The sequence below is a fragment of the Battus philenor genome, unplaced genomic scaffold, assembly GCF_028537555.1.
Source record: "Battus philenor isolate CCGP_79_NKW_IND1 unplaced genomic scaffold, ilBatPhil1.0.hap1 SCAF_12, whole genome shotgun sequence".
Lineage (NCBI taxonomy): Eukaryota > Metazoa > Arthropoda > Insecta > Lepidoptera > Papilionidae > Battus > Battus philenor.
Window position 1 is genome coordinate 15,252,563 of NW_027181674.1, and position 18,896 is coordinate 15,271,458.

The 18,896-nt window shown below is 37.1% G+C and overlaps 1 protein-coding gene across 1 annotated transcript; it reads right to left on the reverse strand.

The window, feature by feature from the left end:
* Positions 1-653: 653 nt before the first annotated feature.
* Positions 654-17,876, reverse strand: LOC137932703 (sphingosine-1-phosphate phosphatase 2-like). Its single transcript, XM_068776353.1, has 4 exons — positions 17,217-17,876; positions 4,227-4,477; positions 3,534-3,706; positions 654-2,616 (listed from the first exon to the last, which is right to left on the reverse strand). The coding sequence occupies exons 1-4, from the start codon at positions 17,629-17,631 to the stop codon at positions 2,199-2,201; spliced, it is 1,257 nt and encodes a 418-aa protein (XP_068632454.1). The 5' UTR covers positions 17,632-17,876; the 3' UTR covers positions 654-2,198.
* Between the last annotated feature and the right edge of the window lie 1,020 nt (positions 17,877-18,896).

The following is an 18,896-nucleotide window of genomic DNA, read 5'->3' on the forward strand; positions in this document are numbered from 1 at the left end:
TAAGGTGGCAATGGATTGACGTACTGTCGAACCATCGTTATAGCATCATAAGGGTTTCTGGGGTAGCGTGAAAGACCTCGGAACAGGTTATCCAAAATATCCCAGCGTACAGAGGGCGACCACCGGAGGGATTTTAGTGGGTAGAAATCCCACATAACCCTATCATTCCCCCTGAGGAAGGCTTTCTTGAACATGCGGAAGATTTTCTCCCTGAGACCAAAAAAGGCTCAGGCCTTTACGTAAAATACTCTTTACTGGGTACCTCTGAGCTCTTAGGCGCGAATGCCTCACAGCGGAACTGGCGTGTAAAAATTCTGGGTATATATTTAATACGCATAACTAAAAATTGTATTGATATATATATATATATATATATATATATACACATATATATATATATATATATATATATAATGGAAACACGTAAAAAGTACAGATATACTTTAAAAATTTATATGAATCCGGAGTATTCCAATGCCCCACCAAGGCATCTCCCGCCACGACACGTTGCACGTCATCTTGTTCATTGTTGATGCGGGCGGTTGTGAATTGATGATTGAGATTTTATAGTATTATTTTAAAAACTGTTACCACTCACTCGTGACCGAATAAAAACGCGTTCGTTTATTATAAAACAATTTATTTTTGCAATATAACACCTATACGTATAGATTAATACCTCAGCTCAGGACATAAGAGCTCACGCATGACTTTATTATTCATGCAATATTTTCAACTTACCCAACAATAAATAAATTTAATATTTTTTTTTCGACGTACTGTAAAATTGTGCAGATGCCCGTGTGCTTACGGCTAACGGAATGAAATAAGTTGAGGGCGCAGCGCAGCTTAATTAAAACTTAGTTTTTACGGTATAGCTCCCGCCAATCTTCTTGTTCACTGCTAAAACGAAGACAGATCTCATCGGAACAGCAAATATTAGATAATACAAGGACTTGCAGATTGAGAAGACTTGTAAATGTACAGTACCCGGCGATGAATATTGCACATCGACCTTTGGAAAGAGACAATCGGTTAATTTCGGCTTGCTATAGCATTATCTCTGTCGCACGAAATAAACTGACACAAAACTTAACATAGGTAGTGTGGGACAGAGATAGTGCTCTACAAAGCCAAAATTAGTCGATTGTCTCTATCCAAAGGTCGTTGTGCAATGTTTATTGCCGGGTACTGCATGATAGTGTACTGAGACAGAAATTATTCAGTCACCATATTACACATATTAAATAGTTAAACCATTATAAAAAAGTATAATAATAATGCTAATGGCTTTTTTGTTTTTTACTGAAGTTATTTAACTTGATTTAATAAATACTAATATATATAGTGTGGGATATTATTATATGACTAACTATTGGACCATAAAAACATTTTTAAAGCAAAAAAATTTGGTTACATTTAAATGATTTAAACATTGTCTCAATTTGGCGCGAGCTATACCAGAAATATATTCAGCTCTGGAGTTTAACTTTAGGATATGTAATATAATATCTCTTTTTTTGGCACACTTGTGCGCGTTTGTGCAATCCACCAGTTACATTACACAATAACAACATTTAAAGTTATTAAATTCTATTTCATCTTCAACATGAAGTATATATAGTTTACGTAGCACCGAAATTTCCCTCTAAAATTTACCAAAGCACATGCCCCAAATAAATTAATGACCTCGGAAGAATTCATGCCCCACACTGGTTCAAACTCGCACTGCACAATAGCTATAGCAGTGGTCATTTGCAACGGATTATTAACATAGTGGTCGGACGATCACATTTACTCTACTGGCATATTTTGAAAATCTTTATAAACTATTGATTTATTGCCAATATCCTACACTTTTCGAATAAACTGTGATGAACACAATATGTAGTTTTTAAATTAAGAGCAATTGTAGAGGTTTCATTTAAATATTTTTTTACTCAAGGCCCTCTCATAAGGCCACTTTTTTATATCGAATTATATGATTATTAAAAATTAACCATTATTCAAGAAGTATATTTCCCATTTACGTGACGAGGTGTAAGCAAATTTGGCACTGGCATTTACAAGGATAATGGTTTGCTTTGCGTTTGGTTCGGGGCTGCGGAGCTGACCGCGCTATAGAAGGGTGTCACTAAATAGTGTTAATATATAAAAACTAGTTATCACTGGATTATTCTGGAATGTTCGACCGGCGGTCAGATCTCCGTGTAGTAGGTGGAGCGCTCGATGCGCAGTAGGTGGAATACATTGGGGAATACGTAAGTCGTGTTGAAGCCGATGAGGCCGTACGTGAAGAACTTGTAGCACAGTTCCACCACGATCTTGTTCTTGTTGTCGAGGCTGTCCTGCGAGTTGCGCAGCTCGTTCTTGTCCTTGCCGAGCAGCGCGCACACCACGGCGTAGGACACGGACTTCCCGATGGCGCGCGTGGCCAGCACGCCGCAGAAGCCCAGGACGGTGCGGAGTATGGTGCAGCCGAGCATCTCGATGGAGGGCCAGATGATCTCGTAGGGCGGCGCGGTGCCGCTGGCTACCGTGTTGCCGAGCTGGTAGTTTGTCCACGAGCCTATCAGGATGCCCGCGCACACGCTCACTATCATGGTCGTGTCGCCTCTGAAACCACGTTTTCAGTTCCATTTTATAATATATTCTAGAAGAAGAGGTGAAATCTCATCATCGATATATTTATCTTTCATATTATAATAATGCATCAGCTGGAGTCAATTATTTACATTGTTTTAAATAACTTACATTTAGCACTTGTGTACGTCAAGAGAAGGTCGACATATTCTCCCTGAGAGGAGCCTCACCTTCCAGCGATCACATTGCGATGTTCACGCGATCGTTACGAGATTAACAACGAAGACAATAAACAAATTTGTACACTTTGGAATGTACATCTGTAGTGAGCACTTCTTTTTACTAAAATCAGCTTAATTGCTAATTAGGTACTCTGGTGTAGTCAGAGATTTGACAAGACAGGAAGTTTTACAGCGAGACAAAAAGTAGTATGCAAAGCTGAATACCGTCCTTCTGTAAACACAAAGACACCACACCAAGAAGAGAATCTTGTGAAAATAGGTGGGAAAGAAAACAGCAGGTCATAGTTGTAAACCATGGCTAAATAAGATCGGGATGGACGAAGCGAAAATGTAAAAATCATCAATCTGCACAGCGTCCGCGTGCTTGATTGCGACAAATATCCTCTCTCTGAGTTGAGCCTTGTGTTGCAACAGTGGAATGTCAAACAAAGAGTTTACCGGCTTGTATGACCCACTGTAACTGTTCTGGCCCAAGTAAGATTTTGAAAGAGACAACGAATGTGTATCCAAGTCTTTTTAAAATTCAAACTATTGCAGACACGGTAGACATGTAAAGAAGGGAAAAGCGGCTTAAAACCGAACCCGGGGTCAGCTAGCAAAGTCCTGTTGGACAAGAACGATGGAGCAGCCAGTCGAACAATATCAAGTAGCTAAAGCAAATTTTACTAACGGTGTTCAGATGGAGAGGCACTACAAGAAGAGACTTACCTCGTAGGAGTCCATTTGTCGGCGTGCGGGTGGTACACCACGACGAGGATGGCGACGGTGAGCACCAGCAGCGGCGCGTAAGGCTCGGCGATGAGCACGCCGTCCAGCCGGTCCACCACAGGTATCAGCACCGCCAGCAAAGCCGTGGACAGCAGCAACCCGGCCGCGATGTCCTGAAAGTTTGTGCCGCACTGCTCATCTATACAAGTGCCAATCTCGCGTGGCCCGCTTTCAGCGACTTCCCGCAACTTTTACAAGATAATCTTTGAATGTTACGGGTATCAGACTCTTTTCTCCACGAGAAGGCTGAAATACTTTGGATACGTTAAATGAAAGGCAGTGTAGTGGGACTTATCCAGGGTGGTATAAATGGTTCTAAATCTAAAGGGAGCCCTGCTTTATTCTAGACATATCAAGTAAAAGTCATCACTTAATCACCCATGAGCACGACTATTCTTCCAAGATCACAGGCTTGAGAAGTACACCTTGCTTGCTGCTACCGCTAGGGAAAAGAAAGCAATCTGCTTAAATAACTTTATTCAACGACTTTACATGAGCAAACACTTTACTCAAAAGTAAGGTGTAAGCAACTTAACATTGTCCAGAGCCCGCGCTTGAATGAAGCGTTTGCTTCAAGCTCCTCAAAAAGCAAACACTAATACCGCATGGTCACAATGTAAAAATAGTAATTACCAGCACACTGTGCATGCCGAGGTAGATCCGACTGACGCAGATGAGGGTGCACCACGTCACCGCCGCCAGCAGGCCCCAGTGCGCCGGGTAGAGGTACCTATCCATGGTGTACAGCAGCACCGAAAACGGTATGGAGACGCCGACCATCGCGTGAGTGGACGGCATGCCGTACTCGATCGCCCATTTCTGTTGCAGCTTCTGCACCGGGTAACCTGGCCGGGGCCAGCGGATTATGTCCTTGAAGCCTTGCCCTGAGAAAGAAGAGAACGTGAAATTAAACATCCACACAGCGAGCACCAGGACCAGCTTACCTGTTTACTACTCTTAAAGCTGTGGCATCTAATTATATATATTAAGCCGCCATGTTTATACAATCTAAGTCGTATTTATTTATCTCAGTCACTTAAAAATATCTGTAAATTAAGGAGAAAATTGAGAAAAGAATGAAAACAAATATTTAATAGGCTATCTGAAAACATGAATGAAAACAATGGAGAGATTTAAAACTAATATTAAAAAATATATTATTGAATAAGTTTATCATTCTATCCTAAAATACTATACTGATATTAATGCGTCAAATTAAATTTTGTTGATGCTCACTCAGGAAGCTCATTATTGTCGCACACTCTATAAAAACGTATCTGTAAAGAGCAACTGTTGAGTTTATCGCCGGCTCTTCTCATCATAACTGCCTTCCGAGCCGGCGGTGGCTTCCCGCAAGACTGACAATGACGACTTTTTACGTCAATTGACGATTTGAAAATACTTGTAACAGCCTCTCCGAATAAACAATATTTTGAGTTGATTTTTATTGTTAAACAATCTTACCGTCCTATCATTTAAAAATCAATCAGTTTATAAATGAATGGAAAGTGTTGTTACTTTGAACAAGACTATTTTTATGATGCTATTAAAGCTAATAATCCATAATGTACTATATAGTATACTACATAGTACTATACATAATGTCTATGCTTTGTACTGAAAGCTACAATACATAGAAAATATCTACTTTTGTGGTTTATTATTTGTAAAGTTAAAAATAAACTTTCATTATTTTTTCAAACAGACAAAGTCTCTGCCGATATCACTAACGCAATTTCAATTACAACCAACCTTACACTGGATTTTCCATAACCTGTTTTTATATAAGTATTATAAACAACCACAGGAGCGTTCGCCAACCTGGCTCGCTCCGATGGTTTTTAAACAACGCTCCTTCATATTTTCAATAATTACTTTTTTAAAAACTTAAGATTTTATAACTCGACCATACCGACACACATGTGCTCTTTTTTGCGGCTGATTGACGAAACTTTAACACCATTATTTAAGATTTAGAACCAACGTATGTACAATGGATTTCCGATACTAAAAATATTGATTTTTGGACAAAGATAAAATTCATTAATTTGACACTGGAACTTTTTACAGACCTCTTATTGATCTTCAGCTTATTATTCATCTTAAACTATTTTATTTTTGAGTCGACTCTTCGCAAAGTGCTATAGTTATAGACAAGAAGCAGGAAGAAACTCTACAACAACATATCTTTTTAATAGTTTAACAATAAAAATTCATACATAAACACTATTGAATATCTTGAATGAAATCAAAGTAATCAGGCGACATCACTGCCAAGGATTCTTGTCATTTAAATATTCGTTTATTTCATAATAAGCCTTTAGCGTCAATTTACTTTTAATGTGCGTTTTAATTTTGTTAATGTCAGTGCAATAATGTTTTAAGGCACTTTTATAAAAAAATATGATTCCTTTTATTACATATAAATTAGAGTTTTTGCAGTCGAAACTTTAGCGGTCATTTTTCACGGTGCCTTGTACAAACACTATGGACGTACCGTTTTTTATTTATTATAATTATTCTAAACGTATAACTTATTATCATAAATAAAGAATATTGACCTCTTTGAACCGCTTTCATGAGGAGATTTGCGGCCCTAAGTCATAAATAGAGCGCATGGTTTTCTTTGGCAAAATAGGATGTACCATGAATTAAATTCCCGCAAATTGGTTATGTATAGTTTATTCGACTTAAAACGTTTACACCTATAACCAATCATCCTGTATAACATCGAATCGAACAAACGATACAAAAAATCAAGGGCAAACAAGTATTATAAATTTTTTTATTTATAATTTTATCGTACATCAAGGATTGGAAATGATTTCTATGTTGATAGAAGTGTCGAATCATGGAAATAAAAATAGAAATGATATCATGTTGACGCAGGAGGCAGGGCAGAACCGTTACATCGAAGGCGCAGCGGTACGCGCATCATCACGAAGGTTTTCTGGCCTAACGTCCAGGCGTCCTACAAACCAGTGCTCAGCGGCCTGTTCATTCAGATCGAAACCAAATGCTCACAGTATAGTAGACTGATGAACAGCTCTGCGTGTGAGTGCGGCTTGGACGTGGACGCTGCACCTGCTATGGGACACTCCGAAGTACGACCGGTGCTGGTATGATTTGGAGTTGGCAACGGGCAGCTCCAACCGCTCGTCGCCTTCATAGGCCGCAAAGTAAAGGACGCTCTGGCCAAGAATGTCAGCTTATATCACGGCGGGGATTACAACAATAGAACTAAAACATTAATTAGGTTAAAATGTATAAGACAAGACACAAGACAATTTATTATCTGTTAATAGTAAAATGGTAAATACCAGTGGCACGCGCACAGGCAGTTAAAGAAAAACATACAGAATTGTTAATAATGTAGACAATAGAATGTAAACAAAAAAAGAATATGCATATGAATTTAGTTAATTATGATAATATTTAAGTTTTTGTTTATTGAACAAAAACTACTAACACAAAATGAAGATTTTTTTTGATAATAATAAAGCTTGTGTAGTTTGCGCTTTATCATATACAACATTGTTTTCCAACGAGGCCCCCCTACCCCTCCATTTTTAAGGTGGGAAATTCTAAGATGGACTCGACACGAGTTTAAACCTTTCACTCAATCAACTTTTTCTCAAAATCAAATTCTTAAACAACTATATAAAGTAATAAATGAACATAGAAAAATCTTTATAAAAATATTTGAAATTTAAATTTCAGCTTTTGTTTTGAATTTTATTAAAATATACTTATTATGTTTTGTTACCAAATCCCTAGTAATTTCTTCCTAAAACCATTCGTTTTAATTTCTTATGTGAACAATACCACTTTTTACTATTAAAAATCATGTACGTAACCATAAGGGGATCAAAAAAACTTTATACATTCTAAGGTAGGGCACAGCACTATAGAGATTGGGAAACACTGGTATCCTCATTAGGAACTATGCTCGGGATTTCTTTTAGAGATCCAAAATACGAAAGTAAACGTCATAGCCCATCGTACTGGCAAGTTGAAGAAGCAGTGGCAAACCAACAGCGAGCAGAACAGAGTGCAGTTGGGAGCTGAGTTCTGGAGTCAAGACCACAGACCGGCAAATGCAGCACTGCGCGTCCACCTATGAGGTGGTCAGACCTTGATAATGTTATCGAAAATTGTTGTTAGCAGGCCGCTTTTAACCGGTCTTATTGACAAATCTATGAGGTTTAGGCGAGATTTTTAGTTCGGTTAAAATGGTGGTGATGACGTGTATTAAGTGTATTGTAAAGGTGATCACAAACAAACCCTTGTAGGATGTCATCATAGAGAAATGATTAAAATTTCAAATTTTGCTCTTGTGTTATTTTTCTTCTCATAGCAACTTCTGGAGCAAACAGGGCCAGTGCCCACTGTCCTTGTATCAAAATACAGAAGTGATACACATTAGTTGACTCAAAGTCAGGGGTCGAATATTGATATCATACTTAGTATAAGCAGAAGTGTTACCTTAATATAGAAAAAATTACTAAAAAATAGATATAACTGTACTTGTGCGAATGACAGTACAATCTACACCTGCTTGTGCGTACGTAGGCACTGCAAAAATACTTTATCTAATACGAGTATATAAAATTCTCGTGTCACGGTGTTCGAACTTGAACTCCTCCTAAACAGCTTGACCGACTTTTACCAAATTTTATATGCGTATTCAGTAGATCTGAAAATCGGCTACTATCTATTTTTCATACCCCTAAGTGATAAGGGTGGTCCACCCCTAAATTATTTTTTTTTTAGACAATTTTTTGGTTTTTATTTTATTATGATACAGCATACAAAAATACATACAACCTTAAATTTTCACCCCTCTACGATCAACCCTAATTTTTTTTTGTTAATTAAAACCCTATTTTTTTGCAAAACAACGTTTGCGGGAACAGCTAGTTTTGATATAAAAAATTGACGCCGTCTACATAACTACCTAATGGTATATCCAAGCAAACGTACATTAGTATATCTGTAGTGATAAAGTTTCTATTTTATTATTTAAGCCGGTTCAAATTGTTGTAAATGATATGTTTTATCGAAGGATTCCAAAACTAACTGCAGCACTTGAAAAGTGATATAAAAAGTAGTAATGGATTGACGTACATAGGTACTAAGTGAGCAAACTTGCAGTGTTCACGCGACACGCGCTAAAGGTAATAAAGACAAATGTTTTGTCACAGTCTCACAAAATTATGTAAGTGTGATAAGAAAATTAGCCTACGGAATCATTAAAACTAAAGATATTGACTTAGTCTCGAATGAAAACGTATTTCCTATTAAACACACGTGTGAATTTATTGCCTAAATAATATAACCATGTGAGCTTGTTATTAATAATCTGTTATAATTGCATTGCTTTTTGTCATATTATTATTAGTCTGTAAGCTTTATTCTTTATTCTCTATTTTTTATCTTTATTGGTCAACGAAATCATTGATAATATTGTGCAATAAAATAACACCGGCGCTGAGACGCTGCCTTCCAATTACAACTATAGGAATGTAATTCGCAGTTGAATTGGTTCCGATTGTTGTTTGAGGAAAGATGGCATAGCCATCGTTTTTGTATCGTTTTAATGTTAGCATTTCAAATATAAAAAAATGTGAAGTCACGTTGCGTCCCGCCGTGAGTCATTTGGCTGCACACGCAGAGGCCGCGACGTTAGCTCAACTTCTCTTTCTTTAAAAACAAGATTAATACAAACGAGCGATAAGCACACCAACTATCTATCTATCCTGTATCGATAGCCAGTGACTCAACCAGTGACGTTATCGTAAAAAAAAATTGTCATTATCTATGAACATCGAGGAATTCGCAGCGCGCGGCATCACGACGAGGCACCACCTAACTAACCATACCGTAAAACAAAACTGTTTGCGACAACACGCGTCATTATTAGCACTCCATTGCGCCAACGACACATTAAACAAAACCATTATATAAATAATTTCATATTTTCGTTCGATGTACAACACAGACATGTAGTCGATCGATTAATTATATGCCTTTCAATTATAAACTGAATATCGAAATAAATAATCCGTCAAACAGTTTTGCGATATAAATAGTTGAAGTAAAAAAACAGTATAGTCTATGACCGCAAGCTTGTGGTTACATTCACATTGCGCGCCCGCATTTAGAACAGCCGAGACTTGGTCCTCTAGTGCGCCCTTAGTTAGGAATGTTAAACCTTTCAGGGTGTCCTTGCGCCAGGTCACTCGATGGAGCGTCCACTTAAACGACCTAAGAGCTCTCTCGTGGTGACCCATACTGACGCTCTTGACGGAGCCTTCAAACTTTATTAACTAAAAAATTTAAGCCTAGCTCTATCTGCGCTCTGCTATTGAACAACGGAATCTATAAATGGACAAAATTCGTGTTGAATTTTCAACTTCTTCCATTGTCATTACCACTGTCAGATTTTTGTCCGCGATATAGCTATTCACCGCAAGCGACACGGAAGCGATCTATTTATATTTTCAACGCTTGAATAAAAATAAAAACGGTAACATTTGTTCAGTAGAGATCTCTTATCGGCGTGAGCGCTCGTGGGCACAATCTCACATCTAGATAAGGAAGGTTACAATGTCGGCTTGCATCATCTAACTGCTCTGTGCGTGTTGTTACCGTCAGTGTATCCTTTATTCTCCAGACAAAATGAAATGACTGACGACTATCATTAATAAATATTGATACGAGTTTAATTACAGATTCTTTTCAAATGGCAAGTGTCTTCTCTGTTGTCACAAACTGCTTATCGGCATCATTGAGAACATACGAAAAACCTGCCCAACCGTAAAATAAACAGGAACAATAAGCACAAGAGAACGCGACCGAACCTTGCAGGCGCATTCTCAATTCATGATGACTAGCCAATAAGTAAGGTGTACACAGTAAAATTATATAGCTACAAGAATTGCACTAACTGTACTTAATGTAAACAAGATTCAAATGTCAAACTGTATAGAAAAAGGTACTCAATAAACTCTGCACAAAATAAATTGTTAACTAATAATAAGAAAAAGAAATGTGTAATAAAGAGTTAAGAAAGTAAAATAAATGTGTAAATAGAGATAAAATAAATGTAAGATAAAATTAAAGAATAAAAATAAATAAAATGTACCTAGCCACCTTAGAGTAAGAAGATGATGGAAGAAATGCGAGGAATGGAAGAAGTTATAAAAGAGCAAAACGAAAGATATTGTGAAGGACAAAAGTAAAGAATGTAAGATATTGTGACGCGTAAAAGAGAGTGATAAATAAAGAAAAGACAGAAAAAAAATTATAAAGTCTCTAATCCCAAAAAGTTAGGGGTACGAGAGGCCCCCAATAGCGGGGGCCATAAAAAAAAACAGCTCCGATCACTCACGGGCAGCTCAGTGCCGTGGGTGACACAAACCCGTTATTAATGTGTCGTCCTAGATGAAAAACTCTATTTGAAAGCGCACTTCAAAAGCCCGCGAAAAATGACGGCCTTCCTGCTGCGATAATGAAACTCCATAAAGCTGTTATCAGCCTCACAACAGGCGCTCCGTGATAAGTACGCCATAAAGGCCTGCATGTCTACCTGGAACTGTCTACAATCGCCCTGTCAAACGAGCAACAATTCATTACTTTGACTCTGCCACTCAACTCTTAAATGCATTGATTGTGGATGCTGTCACCTGCAATACGGTAACACCTAGTACAATTAAAGTCCGCACGATCCTGAGACGCATACTCGAGTTTCCGGACGACGCGACGACAACAAGACAAGCCGCGTACACTGCACGCCGTCGTCGTCACCATTCGATAACCAACCGGTCTCGTCGGAAACGAGGTCGGATGGTATATCCTGATAATACTAAACAGAAGCGTTGCTGGAGTTTCTTTCGCCACTTCTCCTTTCTTCCTTTCCTTTCTCTACTTCTTTCCTAACGCAAAATTTTTTGAAGTGTTACTAAAATTAGCCAAGAAATAGCCACCGATTAAACCGAAATTCGGTGTTCCCGAGCGCCCTCGTGTCGGAATGCTATGCGGGTATTATCAATGAGTGACAACCCAAGCCGTGGTCCCCTCATGGTAGTCCTTCGACGTGGTCACTTCATGAAGCGTCTACCCAAGGGATCTAATAGCTCGATGTCCTCCTAATCAGGTAAAATAGTAGTATTTAGTGGCCCGAGTCGAGGCTCCCTCGGAAGTCGTAGACCTTCGCTACTTTAACTTTTTTAAACTTCTTCTTTTTTTTTCGACGAAATCTGCAAATGCCATTCATAATGCCACTGACAGTCCAGTAAAAAATTTGTTTATTATAACATTTCATATAGCTCTTACAGGTATAAATCTTGATAACATTTTTTTTAGGAACATCCAAAAATGACCTAGAATGTCTTTTATTAAAAAAAAACACAATTACAAAAGGCAGAGTCAGCCACGCGCAGCGGCCGGGTGACTGCTTATTTTTGTATTTCAGCCTATGGTATACCTGCTTCTTCAAAGTACTCTTCTTACGTCGATCCCACGATTGAAATTACTTCTGAAATGCTTCTTTCGAAAGGTCCTTCAGCCGTTCTGTCGTATCTCTTTTAACGTCGAAAATTTTGTCTAGACGATTTCCTTTCAGCGCGGTTTTAATTTTCGGGACGAGCCAGAACTCGCACGCTGCTAAATCCGGACCGTACAAATACAATTACATTTGTTTTTGCCAAAAAGTGGCGAATCAGTAGCGATGTGTGACGCGTTGCTTTGTCGTATAGTAGACCGTACCATTTTGCGAGTCTCGTTCTCTATACGTCATCTCGCAACGTGGTAGTGAGCCTTTGTAATATTTGAAGTTCACAGTCGTCGGACTCCTATCGCACTGCCCTCACTGTCAGTGAAAACAATGAGCAACACCTTAACGTTTAACTTTGATTGATGTGCCTCCTTAGGGCGAGCAGAAGCACTCGCCTTGCATTGGGAACTTCGAGTTTCAGAATCATAGCCACATACCCAACCTTCACTCCTAATTATAATTGTTCTCATGAAGTCCTGATACGAGATGTTTAGTTCCTCAAGCTCTAAAATAGTCAATCGTTTATTAGACCGACACATTTTATCTACTCTTTGTAAGCTTTCCTCGGTGTCTGCTGTCGAAAGATGCCCCGATCTTTGCTGCATTGTCGTCGATTCGTTCCCGCTTTTGAGTCGCACTTTATCCCTATACACTAACTTTAACATTTCATGGGTTTGCATTTACAATTTGAATCAAAATTTTTTGTTAACGCGACGCTCAAACTTCACAATGTGCGCTAAATACAGCGAATATGAGCTCACTCTTCTAGCTGTGAAGCTCTTCTAGCTGTGAAGTTCTTCTAGCTGTGAGTCGTATTTTTTTTTCTTGAAATAGCCCCGCTATTGGAGGCCTCTCGTATCTATAACTTATTTATGAATTAGAGACTTTTATTTCTTTTTAATAATTTTATTTCTAATATTTTTATTTTTGCGCTTTTCCATGCATCTTAAGATCTTTCATTTTTTCCTTACATTCTACATTTCATCTGTCTTGCCTTTTCATTCCATTTTCCCTCTTTACCTATGCCTTGCATTCATCACCTCGTTTATCAGTTTTTTACAATTTCTTTTTTTTTCATAGTTTATTTATGTACTTATTATTTTGCTTACATTAGTTTTATTTTATTTAAGTTTTTGTTGAATTATTGACTGTTTCTTATTACGTTTATCACAATTTTTCTACATAGCCTAAGAACTCTGGTTGCATCTCATCATTTTCGATAAGCGAGGTTACAGCGTCCTAACGGGTTCGGCAGAGGACAGATCCTGCTCGGAGACGACGCCGTCAGCGCAGAGACGTGCCTCGCGACGACCCTCCGATGAATGGTGCTCCCCTACCATAAACGGGGCCTTCGGAGTCGCGAGAGTTTAGGGTGGGGGCCCTAAACTCCCACTAGCTTCGGCGACTCCGAGGCGGACGGTGGTTCGACGTGGTCTCGAACCATCGTGATAGCCTCGAGGGTTTCGGGGGGAGACGTATCCACGCATACCCCGGGACGGGCTATCGAAAAATAGCACGGCGCGAGAGAAGACCTCGTGGCGATCCCTGGAGATACCGCGGTCCCCCGTTTAGCGCAGAGGGCGACCACCGGGGGGGGTTTTAGTGGGTAGGAATCCCACATACCCCTGTCCTCCTCCCAGAGGCAGGGCATCTTGAATACCGGAAGATTTCCCCCACCGAAACAAAAAAAAAAGGCTACAGCGTCCTCGAAGATCTTGGTGCCTAACCGGCATTCGGAGCCGACTCGCAGTCCTCCGAACGTGGGACAGTTGTCCACAAGGTGGACCACGGTCCGGCCCGCGCTCGGTTCACAGAAGCCACCTCGTGTTATTGTAAAGTAATAATACTAAACATATAAAAATTAACGTCTTCGGTTAACCAGCAGCCATAAAAGTTTGACGACGTTAGCGACCTTGCGGCGAGGTTAAAAATGTAAATTTAATTCAAGTCTCGAGCGAGGCAGATTGCGCCTTTGGTGTCATTTTTTATCCGAATGGAATATGCTAATTCAATAAGTTTTTGTGCACGCGAATGTTTAACAAATATTAACGAGGTTTCATATTGCGCAAAAATAATTGTGATGTAACACAAACGTAATATAACTTTGTAGATTTTATATGGAAATATTCTAGGGCTTGCTATGATTTATTTTATGAAAATATATATATTGCCTCGACATCGTGCGCCAATGTTTGTTTGTTTGTGTTTGTTTTAAATAATTCACAGCGCACACCGCCGCGTCGTTTGATTTGCATACAGCACGTGCTGTGCCGTACCCGCGAAATCTAAATCTCCAGGGAGTAAGATTCCGGTACTGGATTATATTCATTTGCTCATACTATTTTACATTTTGAATAATCTTATTTACGGTAAACATGCTAAAACAACTTAATTTATTAATATATATTTATATTTATTAGGAGCTACTTAAAATGGAATAACAAACAGCCGGCTTTTTAGTATTTTAATCTGTTGTAATTTTTCCGCGAGTTTGATAAAGCGCGGTGCAGATGGCTCGTAGCCTAAACCTGTTATTTTGTGAGCAATCTCAGAGGTCCCCCGGGAGCGCCGGCTCGGACCACTACTTGCACTTTGATTACATAAAACGAGATTGTGCGTTCAATTTTTAAATCGATGAACTGAACACCTGATCCTACTTTAAATGTACGGACACCAAAAAGAGAATGACATGATTAACAAATAATAAAAATGATAAAAAGGACAATGTAATATGTAATTGTAGGAGAATCCGAACAAACATAGATACAGCTAAACCTTAAACCGCCTCTGGACATGATTGCAATGTAAATATTAGAAAAAACTTTTCAATTCGTCGAAATGACGTTGGCTCTAAATCACCAAAACATTGATAAGAATTAATTGAATTTTTTTTATTTTCTTTCGGAAGCTTTTCACTCGCGCTCGCTTCGAATCTTGCTAATTTTAAGAACTAGGCGATCGGTAGCAGTTCCAGGACAACACCACGGTGTCAACACGCCTGGTGTCCTACGCATTAACCTGTTCTGTACGACCTGGAATCTGTGAATGATGGATTTTCAGACGTTTATATGATATAATTTATGTTTGGCAAGAGTGTGTAACATCACCATTGTTTTATTAATGTTCACAAGGAATTCCAATGAGACGCATTCTATAAGTACACGCTTGCAAAAATCATTAATGATTAATAAATAAACACGTCATCAACATGAATATTAAAAAGTATCCAGTATCTTACAAGTTCAAAATTATTAATTACAATTATATCACAATTTCTGTCCTTGAACATTAATCTAAACGCAAATATAATAATTTAATTATTTTAGTATTAAAAAAAATTCTTTCCATGTTATGGAAATGAAATAAAAGCAAAAACTGTGAACAAAATATAAAAGCAATAGTTAAATTCACAAACACACTCCTGGCTTATCTATGTTATCAATTATTATCAACATAGTTATTTTTAATCCATCCAATATATCCAATCCAATATATGATAAGCCTATTTCTTACCAGTATTGTTCTAGAGTATGAATCTTATTTATCTTACATTTGTCTGTAATGCGGTCGTAATGTTAGCAATTCTATAGCAACCAACAGAGTGCATAATGCTAAAGTCATAATTATTCACCACTCAAGGAGAGTACCCCTTACAACCCCTTAAACTTACAACTCATCACATCTTGGATCGATCTCTATGTACACTTACATATTATTTTACATAATACATATAGCAGTGGTATAGATGTTATCGGTTCTGCTAGAATATATCTCACGAGAACACTAAAAGATTTAAAAAATGTATATTGTAATCAAGTAAAGTACTGTTATGTATATTTCAAACCAATCCTTAATATATGCACCTCTCGGCATCTAAATGAGGTAATAAAACTTGTATTTTTTAGTAATAGAGGATAATAAAAAAAATTTCAACTAACTATTTAACTATGTTCATCAGTGCCTAGCTTAATTAGCACACTACATAAATGATTTTAATGTTTTGTGATTACATAACACCTTTGGTAATGCTGTATGTAGGAAAAAGATCCATAATAATATATGCTTAGACAATGTTTCAAACCAAAGAGCAACCATGAGTAGATATTCATTTTAGAGAACACATGGGATCTGTGACAGGTAACACCCGGTGAACAAGCTAAGACAAGTAAGTATGGCATGACAATAAGGTTCAAGTTTCAAACAATATCACAGCGATAGAATGAGACCTGCCACAGTTACAAGTCACTCTGTTGTGCTTCCTTACATAACGGAGTCAAAGGCAAGATTAAATTAACTATCTTTCTTTAAGCTACCAAGGAAAATTAGTCACTTAAGCTACCACCTATCAAAGGTCATATGCATCCAGGAGTATACAAGCTTGATTGTGATTGTGGGATCTTTCATAAAAAAAATTAAAAGTTAAAAAAAAAAACTGTTAAAATTGCTGCTTTACTGCACACATTAAAGTATGCAGGCTTTTCAAAACTACACTATTTTTGATAAACTTCAAATCCTCATATAGTAACAATAATTCCTTCCGACAATACTGCAAAAGACTTTTGTAACTAAAGAATGTTTTAATATCAGTAGGTAAGATACCTAGGTTCTTCATTGATGTATTGATCCCACCAACCAACAAAAAAAACTTTACATGAGGCCTCTTAGTAATTATAGTCCATAGACATCCAAAACCTCAGTCTCAATAAGGACCCTTAGCACTACATTGCACACATGGTAACATAATTTTTATATCATAATTAAATTTTTTTTAAAAATATGTGGATAAGTTTTAAAGTTCCTAATTTATTTCTTACAAATAAATTATAAAGGAGGAAATTTTATTTAATTATTAATTCACAATGAATTTGCAGGTAAAATCACACAAAATAGTTAAAATAAAATACTAAAATCATAGAAACCACATAGAATGAATGGGTTTTGTTGTTAACATGAGATACCAAGTTTTTCTATAAACTATATAGACCAGTTAAACACACTATTTTGAAACAGTTTGAATAACTGTCAATTTCTAAAACATTAAAAAAATATTTAAATTTATACTTTACCTATATACATGACGACAGTCCAGACAAGAACCACTCTTCTTCCAACTGCACCATCTATGTTCCAAAACCAAAATGGGATAAATGTGGCATAAAATATCTCATCCCCAAGTGCGGTGCCAAGCACAAACACCCAGTACCAGAACTTGTTATTAACATGGCACACAACTTCTTCTCTGTTAGTGCTATCTGCAGATGTATCAGTGTCATATGATGACTGTGAACTGCTTGACAGGTTACTCGGAATCCTCTTATGCTGTCGTAGATCAAACTCTTCTTTCTCTCTCTCTAATTTCTCTGAGTGTACAATCTCTGTAGACTCCTCGGGGCTTACATTTTTGTAAATGACACCGAAAAAGTTTTGCACCTTCACCACTAGCGACGGGTCTTTTAAATAGTCGATTAAGTTTTCCCACATCGTGTTTAATAAGTAACGTCTTTCACGGAGTCTAACACAGTACTAGCTCACCGCAACACTGCTGACTTCCTCATAGCTACTGAGTGAACCACTCAAAGCTAAAATGTAAATGAAATAACTGATTGACAACATATATAAAAAATCTAAGTTACGCTTCATGAATTATTTCTATCCCTGCTTATACTAAGATACACAAAAAACATTAATATTAAAACAATTCGTTTTTGATCTTAGTTTCAGGTTATACTAACTAGTTCAGTAATAAATGACAATTGTCCTATTGTCTTCTGTCAATGTCAATTATTCTGGTGCAATGTGCAAATTATGATTTTGTTCAAATTTTAAGTGTATTTTAATTAAAATTTTTCACGCCATAATAAGTAAAAAATCACATTATAATTGAAGATATTTTTTCAATTATTTACTTAAAGCAGCCTGCATAGAAAAGGAAATTATTTCACGGAGTTGGCTACACTGTACGTAACCTACGGATAAAACGAAAACATTCAACAAGGTTATCGAAAATAGTAAAGTTATTGAAACGGAACAGTAATTAGAAATTTAAGTTTCGCAAAATAACTTTGTTTCTGTTACATTCAGTGAGAGTTCAATGGGAAATAGTGTATCGCCTATTACAAACATCAGCACATTATAACTAAAAGTTTAATGTAAGTTTGTTTTGTTTTTATATTTATACATAAAAATATATCTTTGTATTTAGTCGATGCATTATTGTGTAATGGATTAAGTAAGAAAAGAAATTCTTGGCGTGTTTTCGCTATAAATGGATGACTTCATGTTCGTTCTCCTATTTATTATATCATCTATTGTCGCGCACCACTTCATTGTTTACAATATTTTTTTCGGCTTTAGAATTAAATTATCCCATATAATTTTTGTAATTATAAATTATAACGTTTCTTAAATTCGTTACGATAAATATAGTGATATAGTTTTTTTAATAATTTTATTATTACATAGCCGCGCAAACACGCCGTTGTAATCCTTCAGTTCTTAACGGATTAAATACACGTAACATTAGTTTTAATATTCATGTGGATTTACGCATGACAAAAATACAAAGACCAATATGTAATATCCTTGTGTCAATACACAGAACTATGTTGATTTGTTCATTTATATTTGCATCAATTTTAAAATTTAATTTAAAAGGCCTACTGGTTGTGGGTAGCAATGCATCTCTTTATTTTGTATTATAATTTTAATACACTTTGATAGGTTGTATTGTGTGGGGATTTATATTT

Bases quoted from the DNA above. Each gene is read 5' to 3' on its own strand.
- LOC137932703 (XM_068776353.1), bottom strand. From the start codon at position 17,631: ATGTGGGAAAACTTAATCGACTATTTAAAAGACCCGTCGCTAGTGGTG. The intron at 4,478-17,216 runs GTAAAGTATAAA...CTTCTTTCTCAG, and splicing joins GACTGTCGTCATGTATATAG to GGCAAGGCTTCAAGGACATA. The intron at 2,617-3,533 runs GTAAGTCTCTTC...ACGTGGTTTCAG, and splicing joins GACAAATGGACTCCTACGAG to AGGCGACACGACCATGATAG.